Source organism: Gadus morhua, chromosome 21 (assembly GCF_902167405.1).
Source record: "Gadus morhua chromosome 21, gadMor3.0, whole genome shotgun sequence".
Classification (NCBI taxonomy): Eukaryota; Metazoa; Chordata; class Actinopteri; order Gadiformes; family Gadidae; genus Gadus; species Gadus morhua.
In genome coordinates, this window is record NC_044068.1 from 4,802,468 (window position 1) to 4,819,640 (window position 17,173).

Below are 17,173 nucleotides of genomic sequence, written 5' to 3' on the forward strand. Positions count from 1 at the left end.
GTTGCCATGCAACCATTGTCTTCAGCGCCACAGGAAGTCCTGAAGTTTGACAAATTGATAGCAGAGGAGCAGATAAGCGCGATTATGGGAATTATTCTGCATTCCTTGAATAAAACGTGATACTTCCTCCAGTGTTGGTAGAAACCATGACGTTTATTTGCGATGCAGCGGCATTTCGGATTTGACCCCGGGGACTAGGCAGAGGTCAAAGACATTAACGACTGTCAAATTTTAGGAATAATTCTATTTATTTATTACTCATTGATTGTATGACGTGGTTTCCTCCATGTTTTACGCACCACACACAGACCTAAGTCTGAGAATGACTGAATACATAATCAATTATGCACAAATGACTTAATGATGTTACCAGATGTTATCGTCGAGGCCTATACTCGTAAATGACTAAGCAACCGACATTCCATACGTAAATACTGGCCTTTCCATGATGTGAAGTGGGGCTGGTTTAAAAGCGTGCACCTCTGCAGGGATCCCGAATGAGTTGTCATGCAGGACAACATGACAGATTCGTCCATTGCCATTTCAGCCATGACCACCTGTAGTGGACAGCTGATGTCCGCCCAGAATACCTGGCCCAGGTTTTAGGTTCTAATTCGGTGCTGCTCTGATTTATGTCTGTAACATCTGAGGGGTCTGTGTGTGTGTAAGCGTGTGTTGTGGTGGGGGTTATGTGATACAGAAAGCATTTGTTGGTGTCTGTGCGTGAGTGTGACAGAAAGCATGCTTTTGTGCGTGTGTTTGGTGTGTGTGTGTGTGTGTGTATGGGGGGGGTTTGGATCGTGCATGTGTGTGTCTGTGTGTGTGTTATGGGGGGTTGTTTGGAACCTATGTGTGTGTCTGTTGAAGGGGGTCAGCTCTGTGTCACAGTCATAACTTGGATGAGTAAGATATGATAGGGAAACAGCACTAAATTGGAAGGGGGGAACTAAATGGAATCAAAATATATTTTCATTTATTGCGAGAAAGAACAATGTCATGGCACATGTTGACACACAGGAAATGTGCACTGGTTCGTCTTGAACCGTCCTTCCATCGCTTACCACAATTGTCCCTCAATGGAGAACAGAGCTGTCTTCCAAAAGCATTGGTTCCACCTTTTCATAGTGTGGTTTCAGGGAGCTGTACTTGCCCAAAACAACATGTCTTGATCGTGAACTTTGAGCTAAAATGACAAGGTAAATTCACAAATGAGATCTACATGTATATCAGATTTAGTGAGTCAGTCAAACATATTTTTATTTTATTTGTATTCGGTTGGTAATGGTAGTAACGTACCTCACGCCATTATAGTGATCTCATTGATTTAGCCTTGACAGGAGACGTTAAGACATTGCTAATGCTCATTTAAGATATTCAATACAGTGCTCGTCTGCTACTTTCCCTTTATTTATTTCTGTGCCTGTTTTCCATAATTAATAAAGTGCAGGATAACATGACTGCTACCGTTCTATCAAATGCATGCATTCGATATTTCTGCAGAACTTGCCAATGCTCACAATTAAAAATGCTACATGCAAAGTAAGAGAAGAAATAAGCGACGTGTTCGACTTTCCGTTCAAGAGTTTTCAGATTGATGTATTTTTTGTGCAATATGCAAATATAATATGAACCGTCTCTTCCAAAGTCTTATCTGGTATGTGTTTTGTATAACCGATGGAAAACCCCAGCATCCACCTCCAGACACGGCCGTGACTCATATATGACCACAACGGAGACACTATAGGGACAGCCGTATTTTTACCTTAACTTTGTCCATTTTTTCTATCTTTCCTTCCTTTTTTGAAACTGTAAAATCATCTCTGACGGTTGTAGGTTTTGCGACACTGTGTCTAGCTAAATTATGAAGGCTATATAGAGAGGGGCTAAAACTGTATTACAGAAGTTATAAGTTGCGCAATTCTGGGCATTTTGTCAGTTTTGCGCCGGTGTATAATGACTATAACGTTACAATGGTCCTTTTATCATATACCATAGATAACGACGCCACTCTCAGCAGCAAGGTGCTCTATTTCTACGGCTGCAACACTTTTTTGCAAACTTTCTCAGAGTGTCACCACAAACAAATGAGCACTGTTCACACACACACATAGACACAAGTGCACACACTTCTTCTTTCGCATCTCGTACACAAAGAGATCCAGATCCGATCCACCAGAAGATCTTCAGCCCTTTTAACAAATAGAATATCCTCTAATTTCAGACATTGTGATGCAGTGGCCTCTGGAGGTCCTTCCCATTGGAGGGGTCCCGTGACATTTGGGGGACCCCACCATGCAACTGGTGTACCGAGGAGGTTTACTGGAGCGGCCCTCACATTTGCCCTCCCAAAATGTGTCAACCAGTTGGTAAACCAGTTGCATGGTTGGGGGGGGGCCTTGGAGGGACTGGTCCCCCAGAATGTAAGGGGGGCCCCCCATTGGGAGGGATATCCGGGCCCTACCGCCTGTCCACTGTAATCCACTGTGAGGCCGCCTGCGGTCGCCCTGCAGCTGAGCAAACCTTTCCGAAGCCTTTGACCTTCCCCCCCCCCCCCTCGACAACAACAATGCTCCCCCCCCTCTCTCTCTCCCTCGCCCACCCACTGAGCGCTCTGACATCATAACTGACATCTCCCAGGATCCTCCGGCTCTGGCCGTAAATTGTCCAATGTGTTTTTATTGTTATTCCCTCCCTCTCACGCCTCAGACATAATTGACTCGCCTGTGCTCCTATCTAGGTAATTATTATCACAAACTTTGGCTGATGGGCATCATTTCGACACACAGGTTCGTCATGCGTCCTGCTACGCATTAGGTGATAGACACCTGGACTTTGGCTAGCATCCGATGGTAAAAAATTAATAATAGACCACACACTTGTCTTATGAACTACCGACTAGTTGTGCTTTTGTAACCTTGGGGTAGCCAGATAACACCACTTCTCTTCTGTGCTGTTCTGACTGCTGCCTTTAGTATCAGTATTATTATAAAAAAGTAGATTAGAAATGATGTGTGGCCTTTCCCTTGGGAATCCAGCATGTATCTTGCAAGCGGCGAGAAAGGGCAGTAAAAACTTGTTTTTGCTAACAATATTCCTCTAAACACATCCCTTCTCTTCCCATTGCTTGTGTCGGGCCCCTCACAGTGCGTTGGTATATACAATTCCATGTCTTCATTGATTCCACTTTGGTGGGAAATCTCTCTCTGTCTCTGTCTCTCTCTCTCTCTCTCTCTCTCTCTCTCTCTCTCTCTCTCTCTCTCTCTCTCTCTCTCTCTCTCTCTCTCTCTCTCTCTCTCTCTCTCTCTCTCTCTCTCTCTCATCATGTGACTTATCCGTCCTCTTAAAAAGCATATGACACTGACTTTAGCCTGCCCATGTGAGTATCACACCTCTTTGAGAATATGTCAAAGCCCGTAGGAAACAAGGCGGTCACGAGGCGGTGAGGTGATGCACTGATGGCGTGTACCTGGAAAAGATATTAAGACCAGTGTTACAGTGGATGAGGCACAGCACTGTGTTCCTGTGATCTCATTGTGGAGGTTAAGATTAAACACTGACTAATTTTATATCGTAGATAGATAGTTAAATAGTTCACTTGTTAGTGTCTATTATATAGACACTAACGACACACTCATACATGCATGCATACTTACATGCGTTTACATATATATATATACATATATATATATGTATATATATATATATATATATATATATATATATATATATATATATATATATATATATATATATATATATATATATATATGCATACATTCAGACACACCAACATGCAAACATGCACACATACATGCATGCATACATGCATGCATGCATACATTCTAAATTGATCGATACATACACATTATATCTTTGGACTGTGATTTAGCGCCATCTACTGTATCATCAAGTATTCTAGATATTCTCTAGTTAAGATTGTTTCGTTCACCTTAATAAATAACATTTCATATGAATATACAACATCATAATGTATCATTTAAGCATGAGAGAGTATCCGCAAGCTTAGGGATTTCGCGTTCCGTATTTGCGTTGGAAAGTTAACAGAAAGTAAACATTCCTTTGCAACATTTTTGCAACTGCAAACTAAGTATTACAATGTTAACCTAATTTATGATGGGTAATACGTTTTCGTAATGACTCCGAATTCTTGTGTTTGTTTTCGGTTCTTCCAATACAACACTTGTGCGCCTTGTCCTTTTCCGGTAAAACGGTCTGGGTAGAAACATGACACCGTCTCCATGGCAACAAAACAACTGCATTTTCCAAATATGGTCAAGGAAAAGAGACGTCACTGCGTCGTGGCGCATACACGTCGTGACGTTTGCGCTAAACGTTCCTGCATTATGGAATCCGATTCCCTTGACCGTGAGAATATTGGGACGTGTGCTATAAATAAATGATCAACGTGCTCTATTTAGCTTCCACTGTTTACGCGTTGTTTACCACGGTTACGTGGTGTTATATGCCATAATTATCGCACTGGATGTGATCATATTCACAAGAAGTCGTTTTGCACGTTAAACCTATCAAATAATGCCATTTAAAATACATACGAACAGCACAACAAATAGTGATTCATTGGTATTTATTTTCCATTTTCAGCTATATATTTTTTGCATCTGATTAAGTAAAAAAATAAACTATGCCATAAAATACATCTGGATAAAATACATGACAGAATGCTTTTTCGTGGAAGTCCATTGACACCAAACAGTCGGATGATAGTTGTATACGCTACACATTTGTCGACCTGTCGTTTTCACTTATAACAGCACAACTTGTAAACAGTATTCACATCATATTGAGAAACAGCCTAGGTTCACATTACATTAAGGGATGAACAAAATGCAAGAAGAAGATGATGCAGACACTAAAATGATTCTCTTGTTTTTTTTGCATGCACTTTTTGACACCGGCACAACGAGATATCATTCCAGAGGAGTAACAGCACTCACTGCCTTCTGCAGCACCATCAGTGGACGGAAGAGTCAAACCCTGTGTCACGGCTACGGGAACGGAGACGTTACAGAGATTCCTTGATGTGAGGCTCCACACAACATCAACACATCTGCACCACAAAACAGTATCGGAGAGAGAGGGAGAGAGGGTGGGCGAGAGAGAGAGAGAGAGAGGTAGGGAGGGAGGGAGGGAGGGAGGGAGGGAGGGAGAGGCTGGGCGATAGATAGAGAAAGAGAGAGAGAGAGAAGAAGGGAGGGCGAGGTAGCGAAAGAGATGCAGAGAGACACAGAGAGAGAAAACGAGAATGAAGAGAAAGGTAGAGGTAGAGAGACAAAGCATGAGAGAGAGAAAGACAGATCTTAAGACAGAGGGAGAGGGAGAGAGAGAAAGAGAGAATGCAAGACAGAGGTGGAGGGAGAGAGAGAGGGTGAGAGAAGTAGAGAGGCAGAGAGAGGTATACAGAGAGAGAAAGAAAAAAGTGAGAGATGGTGAGAGAGAGAGAGAGAGAGAGAGAGAGAGAGAGAGAGAGAGAGAGAGAGAGAGAGAGAGAGAGAGAGAGAGAGAGAGAGAGAGAGAGAGAAAGAGACCATAGCTTGCTGGTTATAAAACCATTGACTGTCAGTGACATAATAAACCAGTTGCATAAGGGGCCCTTATCTTGCGTTCACAGGGCCAGCAGTGTGGGAGAGTTCAGGCTATCCTTGGTGAACTCGGGGCCCCCGGCGCCGAGACCTCCCCCAGCAGGGCCCCTGAGGGCCAGGCTGTCGTCCTCCGCCTGCAGGGAGTCTATCTCGGCCCCGCTGAAGGAGAACACGGAGCGGTAGCCACAGGTGGGGCTGGAGGACACCAGGGGGGTCCCCAGGGCCTCCAGGTCCTGAGCCACGGACCGGTACAGGGTCTCCCAGTCCGGGAGCCCGAAGGCGCCGCCCAGGTCGATGTCCGGCACCGACGCGCCCACGGACCCCAGCGACACGCCCCCCCCGCCCCCCACCCCTTCCTCCTCCTCTGGGGCGCTCATCTCCAGGCTGGGCACCAGGTCGTCCAGGTCGTCCACCTTCAGGTCCTCAAGCGGCTCCGGCTCCTCCCCCTCCCCCTCCTCCTCCTGAGGCTCCTCCTCCTCCTCTTCGGCGCTGGAGCAGAGCAGGATGTCGGAGTTCCCCAGGATGGCGGCGGCGGCGCAGGGGGGCGGCGGGGGGTCCAGGTCCTGGGGGGGGCCCAGCGGGGGGCCGCCCTCTCCCTCGCCGGGCCCCTCGGAGAGGCTCTCGCCCTCGGGCCACAGGGAGAGCAGCGGGGTCGGGGGCGGAGACGCCGGGGGCTCCTGCTGCATGGGACTCACGTCGTCTTCATCACCCCCATCATCATCCTCGTCTTCACCCTCCTCCTCCTTATCCTCCCCCAGCTCGCCGTCCATCCCGGAAGTCGCATCGTGCACCGCGTCGTCCACACGGCGCTCTTCTTCGTTCGGGTGACGCGCGCACCCGGGCTCGTGAGAGGCGAGCACCTGCTCGAGGCGCGCTTTCTCTTTGATGAGATCGGCTATTTCCGTCTGCAGCGCCGCTTTCTCTTCCTCAAGCACGTCGGTTTCCTGTAGCGGTCGAGGAAATGAAAACGTGTGAGAAACGACGTGCGCAGAGTACAGATGGTGCCGCTTTTATACGTCGCTCACGTGAGCATTGAACAACGCGCATGGTTCAGTAAGACAGGTTGTTAGGTAAGACGTGTATAGGCGCAGGTAGGCAAGACAGGCCTGGCACAGGTTATGTTAGGTAAGACAGGTAGGTAGGTAAGACAGGCCTAGGTGCAGGTTGGTTAAGTAAGACAGGTAGTAGGTAAGACAGGACTAGCCGCAGGTTGACAGGTAGGTAAGAGAGGCCAAGGCGCAGGTTGACAGGTAAGACAGGCCCACTCACCGCCTGCAGCGTGTCCGTGAGCTCCCTCCGTCTGTTACGACACTTTGCTGCGGCAATCTTGTTCCTCTCCCTCCGGATCTTCCTCCTCTCATCCTCCTCCTTGGAAGGCTACAAAATCAATCACAAAAAAAAGGCTATTTTTTGGGGGGTTATAAATGACCATTCTGTTCGATTCCTGCAAACGTCGGCATTTGGCTCCAGATCCCCCCCGTCCGACCTGCCAACATTTGCTCAATGCGGCGAAGGTTGTGCTGAGAAGGAAGGGTCTGGCTGGCTGTCTGCATCCCCCCCCCCCTTCCAACGCGCGCGTGAGCTCAGAAACGGAGCGATGATAGCGTCGGAAAACCGCTGCGTCGCACGCTGTTCCTCATCAACACGAATCCTCTCGCCTATCGCTACAAGACGCCGTCCAAGGTGCACCGATCAGAGGTCCTTACCTGGTCTTTCTTCCCCTTCTTCCCGCCGGTGTGCTCCTTCGAGCGGGCTTTGGCTCGTGCACCTCCGCGGGAGGGAGAATGGGTGGAGGAGGTGGTGGTGGTCTGCACCATCCACCTCAGATCGGGAGACGTGGAGATCGCGGTCACCGTCGGAACAAAGGAGTCACTCGAGTCGGGGTCCTGTAGAGAGAAATAGATGTAAATGTTGAAGATCAGATGAGAACTGTGGTGGTGATGTTTTTTTTTTATCTGCGCATCAAACCAATCTGAGCGAACATCTTGTTATGCGCTCCACATCGAGCGGAAGGAATTGCAAAAATATTAAAAAAAAACGAATACACCGCTTCAACGTTTAGACATCACTCTGTCACAATGTTAATTTTGCTGCCATCAATTTCGTTTTTTTTCTTTTTTTTTATCCCCGACGTCCGTGTGATCTCACAGCCTAGTGTTCAGAGAGGTCACGACCAAGACAAGTAACGGGATGTAATCAGCTGGATTCAGTACATATACACAGACGCTTCAATCACCCTAACTGTAGCCGTAATATACGGTTATGCCTCTTAATTTGGATTTCTCAAATGAAATTGCCGTGCTGTGGGATATAGCCTAGGCTATGTTTATATATATATTATTTTTTTTAAGTAATCACCATAAAGCACAAAAAAACAAAAAAAACAATGTCACACCAAACGAATCGGCACATACACATACAAAGATCCAGATGTTAGTTGTGAAGAACTAACGTGTGTCCGCGAGGAGGTACCTGGTTGAGGCTGTCCATTGAGGATGCGCTCGAGAGCGAGCAGGGAGGAGGAGGCTGGCCGCCGCGCGCAGGGCTGTCCCCGCTACAGCTGGATGACGCGTCGTGGTCAGGGCTGGATCCCTGGTACATCTTGGCAGTCGGCGATTACCACATAAGCGAACTATATATAGGCCTATTGTGTCGTACCTTTGTCGATTGTAGAGAATGCTTCGACCCCCTTGTATTCGTCCCAATTAAGTGAGGTCTTCGATTGGTCGGTTCGTCTCGTGAACGCGGTTACTCTGTGCAGACTGTGCAGAGGCCCACCTTTTATAGTGAGTTGGAATTTTATGAATGAAATGTATGGGGTGGTGAGGCGGGGTGGGGGGTTTTGGGGGGAACAAACCATCTCGGATACAGTCGTTCCGAGAGGGGTAAAAGGCTGGGATTGACGTGTCAGATGAGCGCTTTGAACGGTCAACACACCATAACCTATAGGGTTTTAAGACGCCAAAATATAAGACCAATATTTTATTTTATTAATTGCTAAATATAGAGAGAGACCCCCCCCTCCTTCAATATGTAGTCCGCTCTCTACCGTATGAAACAACGTCATTTCACGTATGCAGCATCTGCATTAGGCCTCTGACAAAACACGATGTTCACAAAATAATGTATGTTATCAATACATCAAAGTCCGTCGGATAACCATTGATTCATCGTTGACCTGATTTCACACGACGAAACAAAAGACTGATGTAAAAAAATATATAATCAATGAATCAAATGCATTATACCCTATCCATAGGACTAGGCCTATGTGAATGCGACAATAGCAAAAAGAAAGATCGGTTATAATTGGGTTGGCTATATGGTTTTAGGACGAACAGTTTACAACAGGTCACACATGGGACATATTTAACAATAAGTTAATAGATAAGTCCCCTGTTTTTATTTCTGACCGCCTCGGCGCTCCAGCAACAGACTTGTCGCTGCAGTCTAACAGCCAATAGCCGAGTAGACGAGTCGAGCCATATATGGTGTTTCCGGTTAACTTTGGAGCAATTGGCCGCACACGCAGAGCGCGCGTGCACGCTGCTGGGCATCCCGTTTTTCTGCCCGCGCGCCACATACAATTTAAAAGGAAAAGTGAAACAATGAAGGCGGACACAGTGGGCTGTGTTTATAAACTATAGTCAAAGGGAACCGTTAGGATTTCCATTCAGTTCGTCAGAGACAGAGTAATTAATATGTAATGGGTTTCGCCCTCCCAGAAATCCTCCAATGAAAGTGAGCAGAGAGGAGCGTCTGGCGAGCGGGCAAGCTTTCCTTTTCCCGGCAGTCACGCCCCTTTTGGGTTTCCTGGCAGGCCATTGGTGGTCTTCACTGCAGACCGGCGGGGGGATTAAAGGGAGTGACTAAAGATATCCCCCCCACCCCCTCCACAAACACAATTGCTGAAAGCAACGTTTTCAACAAAGCCACCTTTGCGTGAACGTGGAAACGCTGTCGGGGTTATTTATAGCCCCGTGACATGGTGGGGTTCTTTTGGGCCAAATGGGCTGGAATGGTATTATGTACCGTGAAATGCAGAGCGACGTCAGAAGCGTTAACACCTAGGCTATTCCTGCGTTATGAATAATTTAGTAGGGCTATGCCTATTTATAGGCCACTTAAAATGAACTGCTATCAAGTGGTTATTGTTCTTAACATCTTTATCAATCAAATTATCTATAAAGGAAAATAAAATATTGGGCTTTCAATTTGGAGCAGTTCTGGTTTGTTATCACAGTGGGTTAGGGGCTTATATATATATAAATATTAGCCTATATATTTACTATTGCTATTATTATTTATTTTTTTATTATTATATTTTGTTGAGTGATAATTCTTGAGTAATTAAATGGTTCGGAGTAGAATTTACGGTTGGTTTGACATCATGAATCAGTCCCTCACCCGGTAATTGTTGAGACGAGAGTTCACGCAACAGACCGTTGTCAGACTCAACCCTAGAGCCCTAGTTGATAAGAGTACTGGCAATGTCTGGTGTCCGGTTACTTTCCCCAGCGCAACACACAGATACACACACACACACACACACACACACACACACACACACACACACACACACACACACACACACACACACACACACACACACACACACACACACACACACACACACACACACACACACACACACACACACACACACACGCGCGCGCGCACCAACGGAGCATGAGCAGAGCAAAGGGGACGTCACTGCCTCGAAGGGGTGGAGTGTTACCAAGACAACGAAGAATGTTTAACAAAACACCAACGCGGGAAACGAGTCGAACCACTACTCCCATGTGCTGCGTGTTACTTGCACGTTTACTGATAACTACAGCATATGCAAACTTGCACACTTTTTTATTTAATGATAAATAAATAAGGACTATTTATTCTGCTTAAAATTAATATTTGATCAGAATACATTTTTGCAGTTTGCCATTCTACATAAGCGAACTCAAACAGGCGGGGTACCAACAATCTTACGCTCACGCTGTAGGTTAGTCCATATTGGGAGAGGCACCAGTCATTTGCAAAGGTAAACTAAGTACACACAAACCAGTCTGCGCTCCTTCAAAACACACCCCATGTACGCAAGAATTTCAAACGCTGCCTCAGGGTTTAAGCTGTATAAACCTGAGCCTATACCGAAGAACGTGTCCCAACATGAACGTGCAAGTTTATCTAAACTTTCCATTGGATACACCGACGTTGTATGTAAATACAACGTATTTCCATGCATAAATACGGATTTTCCAATATTCATTTTGGTAGAATCGCAGCAATTTATCAAAAATGGAAACGATTAATATGATAGAGCATCTATACATTTGCAAACTACGATCAGAAAAAAGCCATTTATGCTTTTGTAAAAAGGACTACATCTCTGCTGTTGTATTTTCGGAATAACCGTAAATAATAAAAAAAAAACAATAAACTACTTAAATATAAAACGATCAAACCTTTTTTAATTTAAGCGTTTTTACGTATAGATAAGGACTATATACATAAATACATCGATCGCCGAGCAATCAAGATCAATGTATCGAAGTTCTCATTGTCAAGTTTTCATAACAACCTTTGTGTTTGTTGTCTTACATAACGTCACAGCCGCAGTCAACTGTTGGAGGTTTGAGTATTTCCCAGCATGTACCTCCCCTTACAGGATGCACCATATTTGGGACAGTGACGTAGCGGGGATACCGTCTGGAACGTTCCATTTCTTGAATGAGAATGGTTACGTCTGAGCATATTTTAAAGTGAATACATTATACACATTATAAACTCATTTTAATTACATAGAACACGATACAATAAATTGTTACCTAAGTCTGTAATGCGTTATTAATTTTTCTTGTTTTCTTTCGCATCGCCACTTCGGGCGCAGTGTACTGCCCCAAATCTACGTCATCTCTGTCCACCACAGCCTATATAAGCAAGGAGGATCTCCTCAGTTGCAGTCAAACTTTAAGCGGCACAGAGAAAAAGAACACTGACTAGCAACAACCGATCGAGAAACCACTCCAAGCCAGAGGGAATCCCCACAGCTGAACGCTTGAAACATTTTGGACATTAACAGATCTTCCTTTTTAACCATGATGTACAACGCTTTCAACGCAGACTGTGACTCTTCCTCACGCTGTAGCACTGCTTCTCCAGCTGGAGATAGTTTTGGATACTATCCTTCGCCGGCAGGATCTGACTCGAGCATTGGATCTCCCCAGTCCCAGGTATGTGCAGGCAATATACGAAATGCTTTATTAAATCAAACGATCGTAGCATTCTAGCTGTCTTTCTAATGTATGGATGATTGGAGGTTAAGGACATATAGACCTACTGAAATGCATGCATATTTAGGCTAATGCTTAACGGATGAATGCATGGGGTAAAAGTAGGCGACAGTTGGCTAAATGCAATCGTATTTTGAAATGTTGTTTATCTAATAAGGCAGTATTATGTATTTAATAAGACAGTATGACAGTATTCAATAAGTGGAAATAACTAGCTGTTTGCTCTGCAGCACAGCTCAGCATCATAGTTTACTTAGAGAGAGAGAGAGAGAGAGAGGGAGAGAGAGAGAGAGAGAGAGAGAGAGAGAGAGAGAGAGAGAGACAGAGAGAGAGAGACAGAGAGAGAGAGAGACAGAGAAGAATAAATGATCTTATCTGCCATCACGCAGACATGAATAATCTCTCCACCTGTTAACAGAGGGGTAGTCCCTACTGCGTTGATGCTCAGTGCACTCACCTTCCCTCCTTCTCCCTCTCCTCTCCTAGGACTTCACCGACCTGACGGTGTCCAGCACCTCGTCCTTCGTGCCCACCCTCACAGCGATCTCCAGCAGCGCTGACCTCCAGTGGATGGTCCAGCCCCTCATCTCCTCCGTGGCCCCCTCCCACCGGGCGCACCCCTACACCCCCAGCCCCAGCCCCAGCCCCAGCCCGGCATACTCCATGAGGGCCCAGGCCCCCAAAGCCCACAACTCCATCAAGCGCAGCAGAACCGAACAGGTAAATTAACCCTTTGAATGCATTTGAATTAATAATGAATTAATATCAGTGTAATGACACTTCCGTTACTCAACAGCTGTTCATCTTGAGTGCTGACATTAACGTTATTTATCATTTTTTTCGGTTCTGTTCTCCAGGTTTACTCCGAGGAGGATGAGAAGAGGCGAGTTCGCAGAGAGAGAAACAAGCAGGCGGCCGCTAAATGCCGCAACAGACGCCGGGAGCTCACAGACACACTCCAAGCTGTAAGTACTCTAACAGCGACAGTGCTCCGCTTGGCTCTCCTTTAGCAGTCCAATACATGCATAACGCACAGCAATGTTGACCCAACAACGGTGATATTAAGTCCAGCTCTCCTCCCCTTCCCCCCCTGTCAGGAAACCGACGATCTGGAAGACGATAAGTCCAACCTGCAGAACGACATCGCCAACCTCCTGAAGGAGAAGGAGAGGCTGGAGTTCATCCTGGCCTCCCACCGCCCCATCTGCAAGATCCCCTCTGAGCTGGACGACATGTTCGTCGCCCTCTCCCCCGCACTCTCCCCCTGCTCCACGGTGATGTCCCCCAACACCTCCACCACTTCCTCCTCCGCCAGCCAGACCGCCTCCTCCACCTTCACCTCCACCTCCCACTCACTCTTCTCCAGCCCTGCCCCCATCATGTCCGCGGCGGTCTCTGACCACCACCAGCACCACCACCACCACCACCGCATGCCGGCCAAGCTGACGGTGCTGGATGACGCCACGGCCCTGGAAGAGTCTCTGGACCTTCTGGCCAAGACAGAGATGGAGGTGGCGCGCTCCGTGCCCGAGGTGGACCTCTCCAGCTCTCTGTACGCAGCCCCCCAGGACTGGGAGCCCCTCTACACCTCGGCCGGGATCACCGGCGACACCAACGTCCACAACAACAACATCAGCATGGACTTTGAGCCGCTGTGCACGCCCGTGGTGACGTGCACACCTTCCGCCACCACCTTCACTTCTTCCTTCGTCTTCAACTACCCCGAGGCCGACGCCTTCCCCACCTGTGGCTCCGCCCATCGACGAGGCAGCAGCAGCAACGAGTATTCCTCAGACTCCCTGAGCTCCCCCACGCTGCTGGCCCTTTAAGAAACCTTCCACGACAAGACTAACTTTTAGAGGCACTTGTTTATGTCCTGATGTATGGACTGATAGAGATCATGTGCGGGTCACAGGGCTATCGAATAGACTTCTACTGTATCCAACGCAAGGAAGCAAAATTATGATATTTATGATTTATTTGCCTTTATTATTCTGGCATATCTTATCTGTGTAGCAATTCAAAAGCATGTTTGAGCTAACAACACCTAATCAATTTTGAGTGTGCAAAAAGATTTAACGGTGCTAGCGGTAAAATTTAGTTGTTGAATTGCGGTGTTCAAAGCAATACAGTGTGTAATCCTGATTGTCAGCTCTTCTGGTGAAATTCTGATGAAATGTGAGAGTGCTCTGGAGTTATCGTGAACCAATGTGCTTTGTCTCACCCTGGTCTCAGTGGTCTATCTAGGTATTGTGTTTTCTGTGAAAACATTAGTGCTTTTTATTTATGATAGTTGAGTTTATTTTTTTAACAGAAACTAAAAAACTGTAACAGTTGTATGTTGGTATGATATGCTCTTGTAAATAAAACATAGTCATATTTCAATTCAGTGATGGCCTAGTACTCTCTCTTTCCTTCAGTCATATGGTTCTATTCACAATGATAAAGATATGAAAATATAAAGTTCTATCAAACATAATATTAATTCAATGGCGTTAAAGAGGCAATTAGGAGACATTCTAAACTCAGCCCTCATTAAAATGTGGGTAGTGGTGGCCCTTCTCCGCACCTCCACTGATTCTATTTACTGCTCCGTCTGTTGCCATGGCAGTACGTCACGATCGACGGGGCTCGTACGTCAGTGCGTCGTTTCAATTTTTTTCTCCGCACGCAAGTGCGCTGACGTTCGTTTCCGTGACCTAATATGGAACCCTGCTACATCTCCAAGCTCTCCGGCGGCAGGTATTGCACAATATTGAAAGAACACTGTGATCAATTAAACGCACCCTGCCAATGTTCTTGTCGGATGTTATGTACGAATGATTAAAATCCGCTAGGTCGACTTGTCGACTGAAGAACTCTCTGAAAATGTAAATGTATTCATTTCCGTATTCTCAGAAAGACATTTCGCAGGCGAACATCCTACATTTGAAGTGAGAGAGTCGTGTGCTAACAAATTGTGCAGAACATTGAATTATTTGACAGTTCAAACGCGTAGGCGATAAAAACCCGATAGATTCAGGGTCACAGACCTGGAAAGAAACGCTTAAAAAGCTTATTTAACGCTCGATGTAGGCAAAACACATGGTTCATTTTTATAGGCCTAATGTTTTTATTTATTTTTAAATAACGAGTAGGTTGTTATTGTCTAGACATAGGTGATCATTATAGTCGGACTCCCACCTTTAATAACATTAGGGCCGTATTTGGTGGACTACTTTACATGTTTAACATCTTTTAAAAGCATTAAATACTTTTGAACACAGTTTTGGGAAGACCTGCCCTATCGGTATCTTGCGCATCATCAAAATAAAGAAACGCACCTAAATAAAGGCTGCAATAGTGTTGCTAAATGATCATTCACAAAATAGGCAAAGAGACCATGCCACACCTAATCACTACCATGTAGCCTATCAATGTTATGTTTTCTTATCTACTCATTCAGTATTTAATCATCAACGGTCCCATACAAGGGCATGTGTTAAGGCTCATTTGTGATGGTCCGTTGGGAGTTAGCTCAAAGAGTTGGCCTCACTTCCACATAATGCTTGTGCCAATAGTGCAGTGCAGGCACACCCTATTTTTTTTAATGCTTACATGACACAGATCTCAAATGGATTTATGCAACAACCTTTGACTATTTCCCAATTCTCTATCCCACCACACAGTAATGTGTCCTCTCCTTTTCTTTTTCCTTTAGACCAATTGAATGACTTATCAAAGAGGTTTAAGCCTCAACGTGTGTGTCAGCGTGTGTGTGTGTGTGTGCGTGGACGTGCCTGCCTAGTATCGAAGTAAAAAGTAAACACTCAGTATGTCCCCCTCTTCTAATCCCTCGAACCTCTCCATATAGCTTGCATCTGCGAGCATGAAGCGTTTAATAACCCTCCTTATTAATACCTTCCCCTGTCAGCTCCTGGGAACCGGCGCGGAGACAGAAATAGCAGGTGCCTGCTGCCTCTTTTAACATCAGCAGCAACAGCAGTAAAATTAGAAACACTATGACGTGGACGTGCGTAGCTACCCCCACTCTGGGGAGGCAGGAGGCAGCGTCGGACTGAGCAGAAAGACAGGAGAAAGCTACGTGGTACGGAGGAAAGAGGGAGGCAGGCAGGGAGGGAGGGAAGGGGAGAGGGGGGGGGGTGGATGAAAAAAAAAAGAGGATTCTGTGAGGCGGTTGGAATCATACAGAGATGGGGAGACGGAGACAAGAGGGGGACGTGATTGGCTGTGGCTCGGAGCGGGTATAGTGACACAACAGACGAGTACGCCCCCATGCCACCCCAAGTGATCTGATTGGATCCACTCCAGCAACACCTAAACCCATTCAGAGAGAGAGAGAGAGAGAGAGAGAGGGAGAGGGAGAGGGAGAGGGAGAGAGAGAGAGAGATCCCACCTTTGCTGTGATTTATGAGATTTCTGATAATTACATGTCACATTAGTATATTCACCATTCACCTAATGGTATCTTCAATGGCAGAGTGTATAAATAAACCTAGACGGTACATGGCGTCATCACGGCGTCATTAAGGCGGATCCCAGGCAACCGGATATTATTCAGATGAACATACGTAAGAAATAGATAGTGCTCCTTGTTCTCTTTGTCCTTTCACACAGAAATACGCAATCTTGATTACCGGAGCCATTTCGAGGGAGTGGAGTTGGGCAGGCCTCAACGTTCATTCATAAAGTGTAACCAACTGCTGCCCCGACCTACTGTCTGATCGTTGACCAATCAGATCTGTGCCAAAGGGGTCATATAAGGTTTACAATGCTCAGGAATCGCAATGTTTGCAATGCTGGAAGCAATGCTAACATACCTTCAACCTGAATCCATTGGATCGTTATAGAACAAACCTTTAAACTAGTTTGCCCCCCAATGAAGTTTGTGCTTAAATAAAAAACAGGAACTGCCAGTCCCTGTTTGTTGTTCCCAGTCCCGGACTGGCAGCGTAGAAAATAAAAGAGAGGTGTCAATGTGGTTGATCATTTAGCTCCTCAGAGATAAATTCACTGAGAGACAGTGTTACAGAGTTACAGACAGTGTCGCAAGATAAACTGGCATGTAATGCACACAGTGGGTTTAATACTTCAATTGTTACGGCCCAATGCCTGTTTTTAGTTAGTTTTTGTCCCACTATGCTGGGGAAGTATGTGATGCACGGACGTGACAGACGCCTCAAAGCGTTCTCCATCGGCCTTGTGGGGATCGCAACTTCGGAACCGCAGCATCTCCCTGGAAACGGCACATCTGCATCC

The 17,173-nt window shown here is 46.1% G+C and overlaps 2 protein-coding genes across 2 annotated transcripts; one reads left to right on the forward strand and one right to left on the reverse strand.

Moving 5' to 3' along the window:
- Positions 1 to 5,492: 5,492 nt before the first annotated feature.
- Positions 5,493 to 9,068, reverse strand: LOC115534727 (proto-oncogene c-Fos). The gene is made up of 4 exons (XM_030345903.1): positions 8,094 to 9,068; positions 7,328 to 7,507; positions 6,891 to 6,998; positions 5,493 to 6,565 (listed from the first exon to the last, which is right to left on the reverse strand). Exons 1-4 carry the CDS (start codon positions 8,220 to 8,222, stop codon positions 5,645 to 5,647), a joined length of 1,338 nt encoding a protein of 445 aa, XP_030201763.1. The 5' UTR covers positions 8,223 to 9,068; the 3' UTR covers positions 5,493 to 5,644.
- Positions 9,069 to 11,593: 2,525 nt separating this feature from the next.
- On the forward strand, positions 11,594 to 14,303 carry fosab (v-fos FBJ murine osteosarcoma viral oncogene homolog Ab). The gene is made up of 4 exons (XM_030345905.1): positions 11,594 to 11,854; positions 12,401 to 12,634; positions 12,772 to 12,879; positions 13,012 to 14,303. Exons 1-4 carry the CDS (start codon positions 11,720 to 11,722, stop codon positions 13,741 to 13,743), a joined length of 1,209 nt encoding a protein of 402 aa, XP_030201765.1. The 5' UTR covers positions 11,594 to 11,719; the 3' UTR covers positions 13,744 to 14,303.
- Positions 14,304 to 17,173: the final 2,870 nt, after the last annotated feature.

Excerpts from the sequence above, each read along its gene's own strand:
- LOC115534727 (XM_030345903.1), bottom strand. The coding sequence starts at position 8,222 with ATGTACCAGGGATCCAGCCCTGACCACGACGCGTCATCCAGCTGTAGC. Across the intron at positions 6,999-7,327 it reads AGAAGGGGAAGAAAGACCAG|CCTTCCAAGGAGGAGGATGA; the intron begins GTAAGGACCTCT and ends TTGATTTTGTAG. Across the intron at positions 6,566-6,890 it reads TCACGGACACGCTGCAGGCG|GAAACCGACGTGCTTGAGGA; the intron begins GTGAGTGGGCCT and ends CGACCGCTACAG.
- fosab (XM_030345905.1), top strand. The coding sequence starts at position 11,720 with ATGATGTACAACGCTTTCAACGCAGACTGTGACTCTTCCTCACGCTGT. Across the intron at positions 11,855-12,400 it reads TTGGATCTCCCCAGTCCCAG|GACTTCACCGACCTGACGGT; the intron begins GTATGTGCAGGC and ends CTCCTCTCCTAG. Across the intron at positions 12,880-13,011 it reads TCACAGACACACTCCAAGCT|GAAACCGACGATCTGGAAGA; the intron begins GTAAGTACTCTA and ends CCCCCCTGTCAG.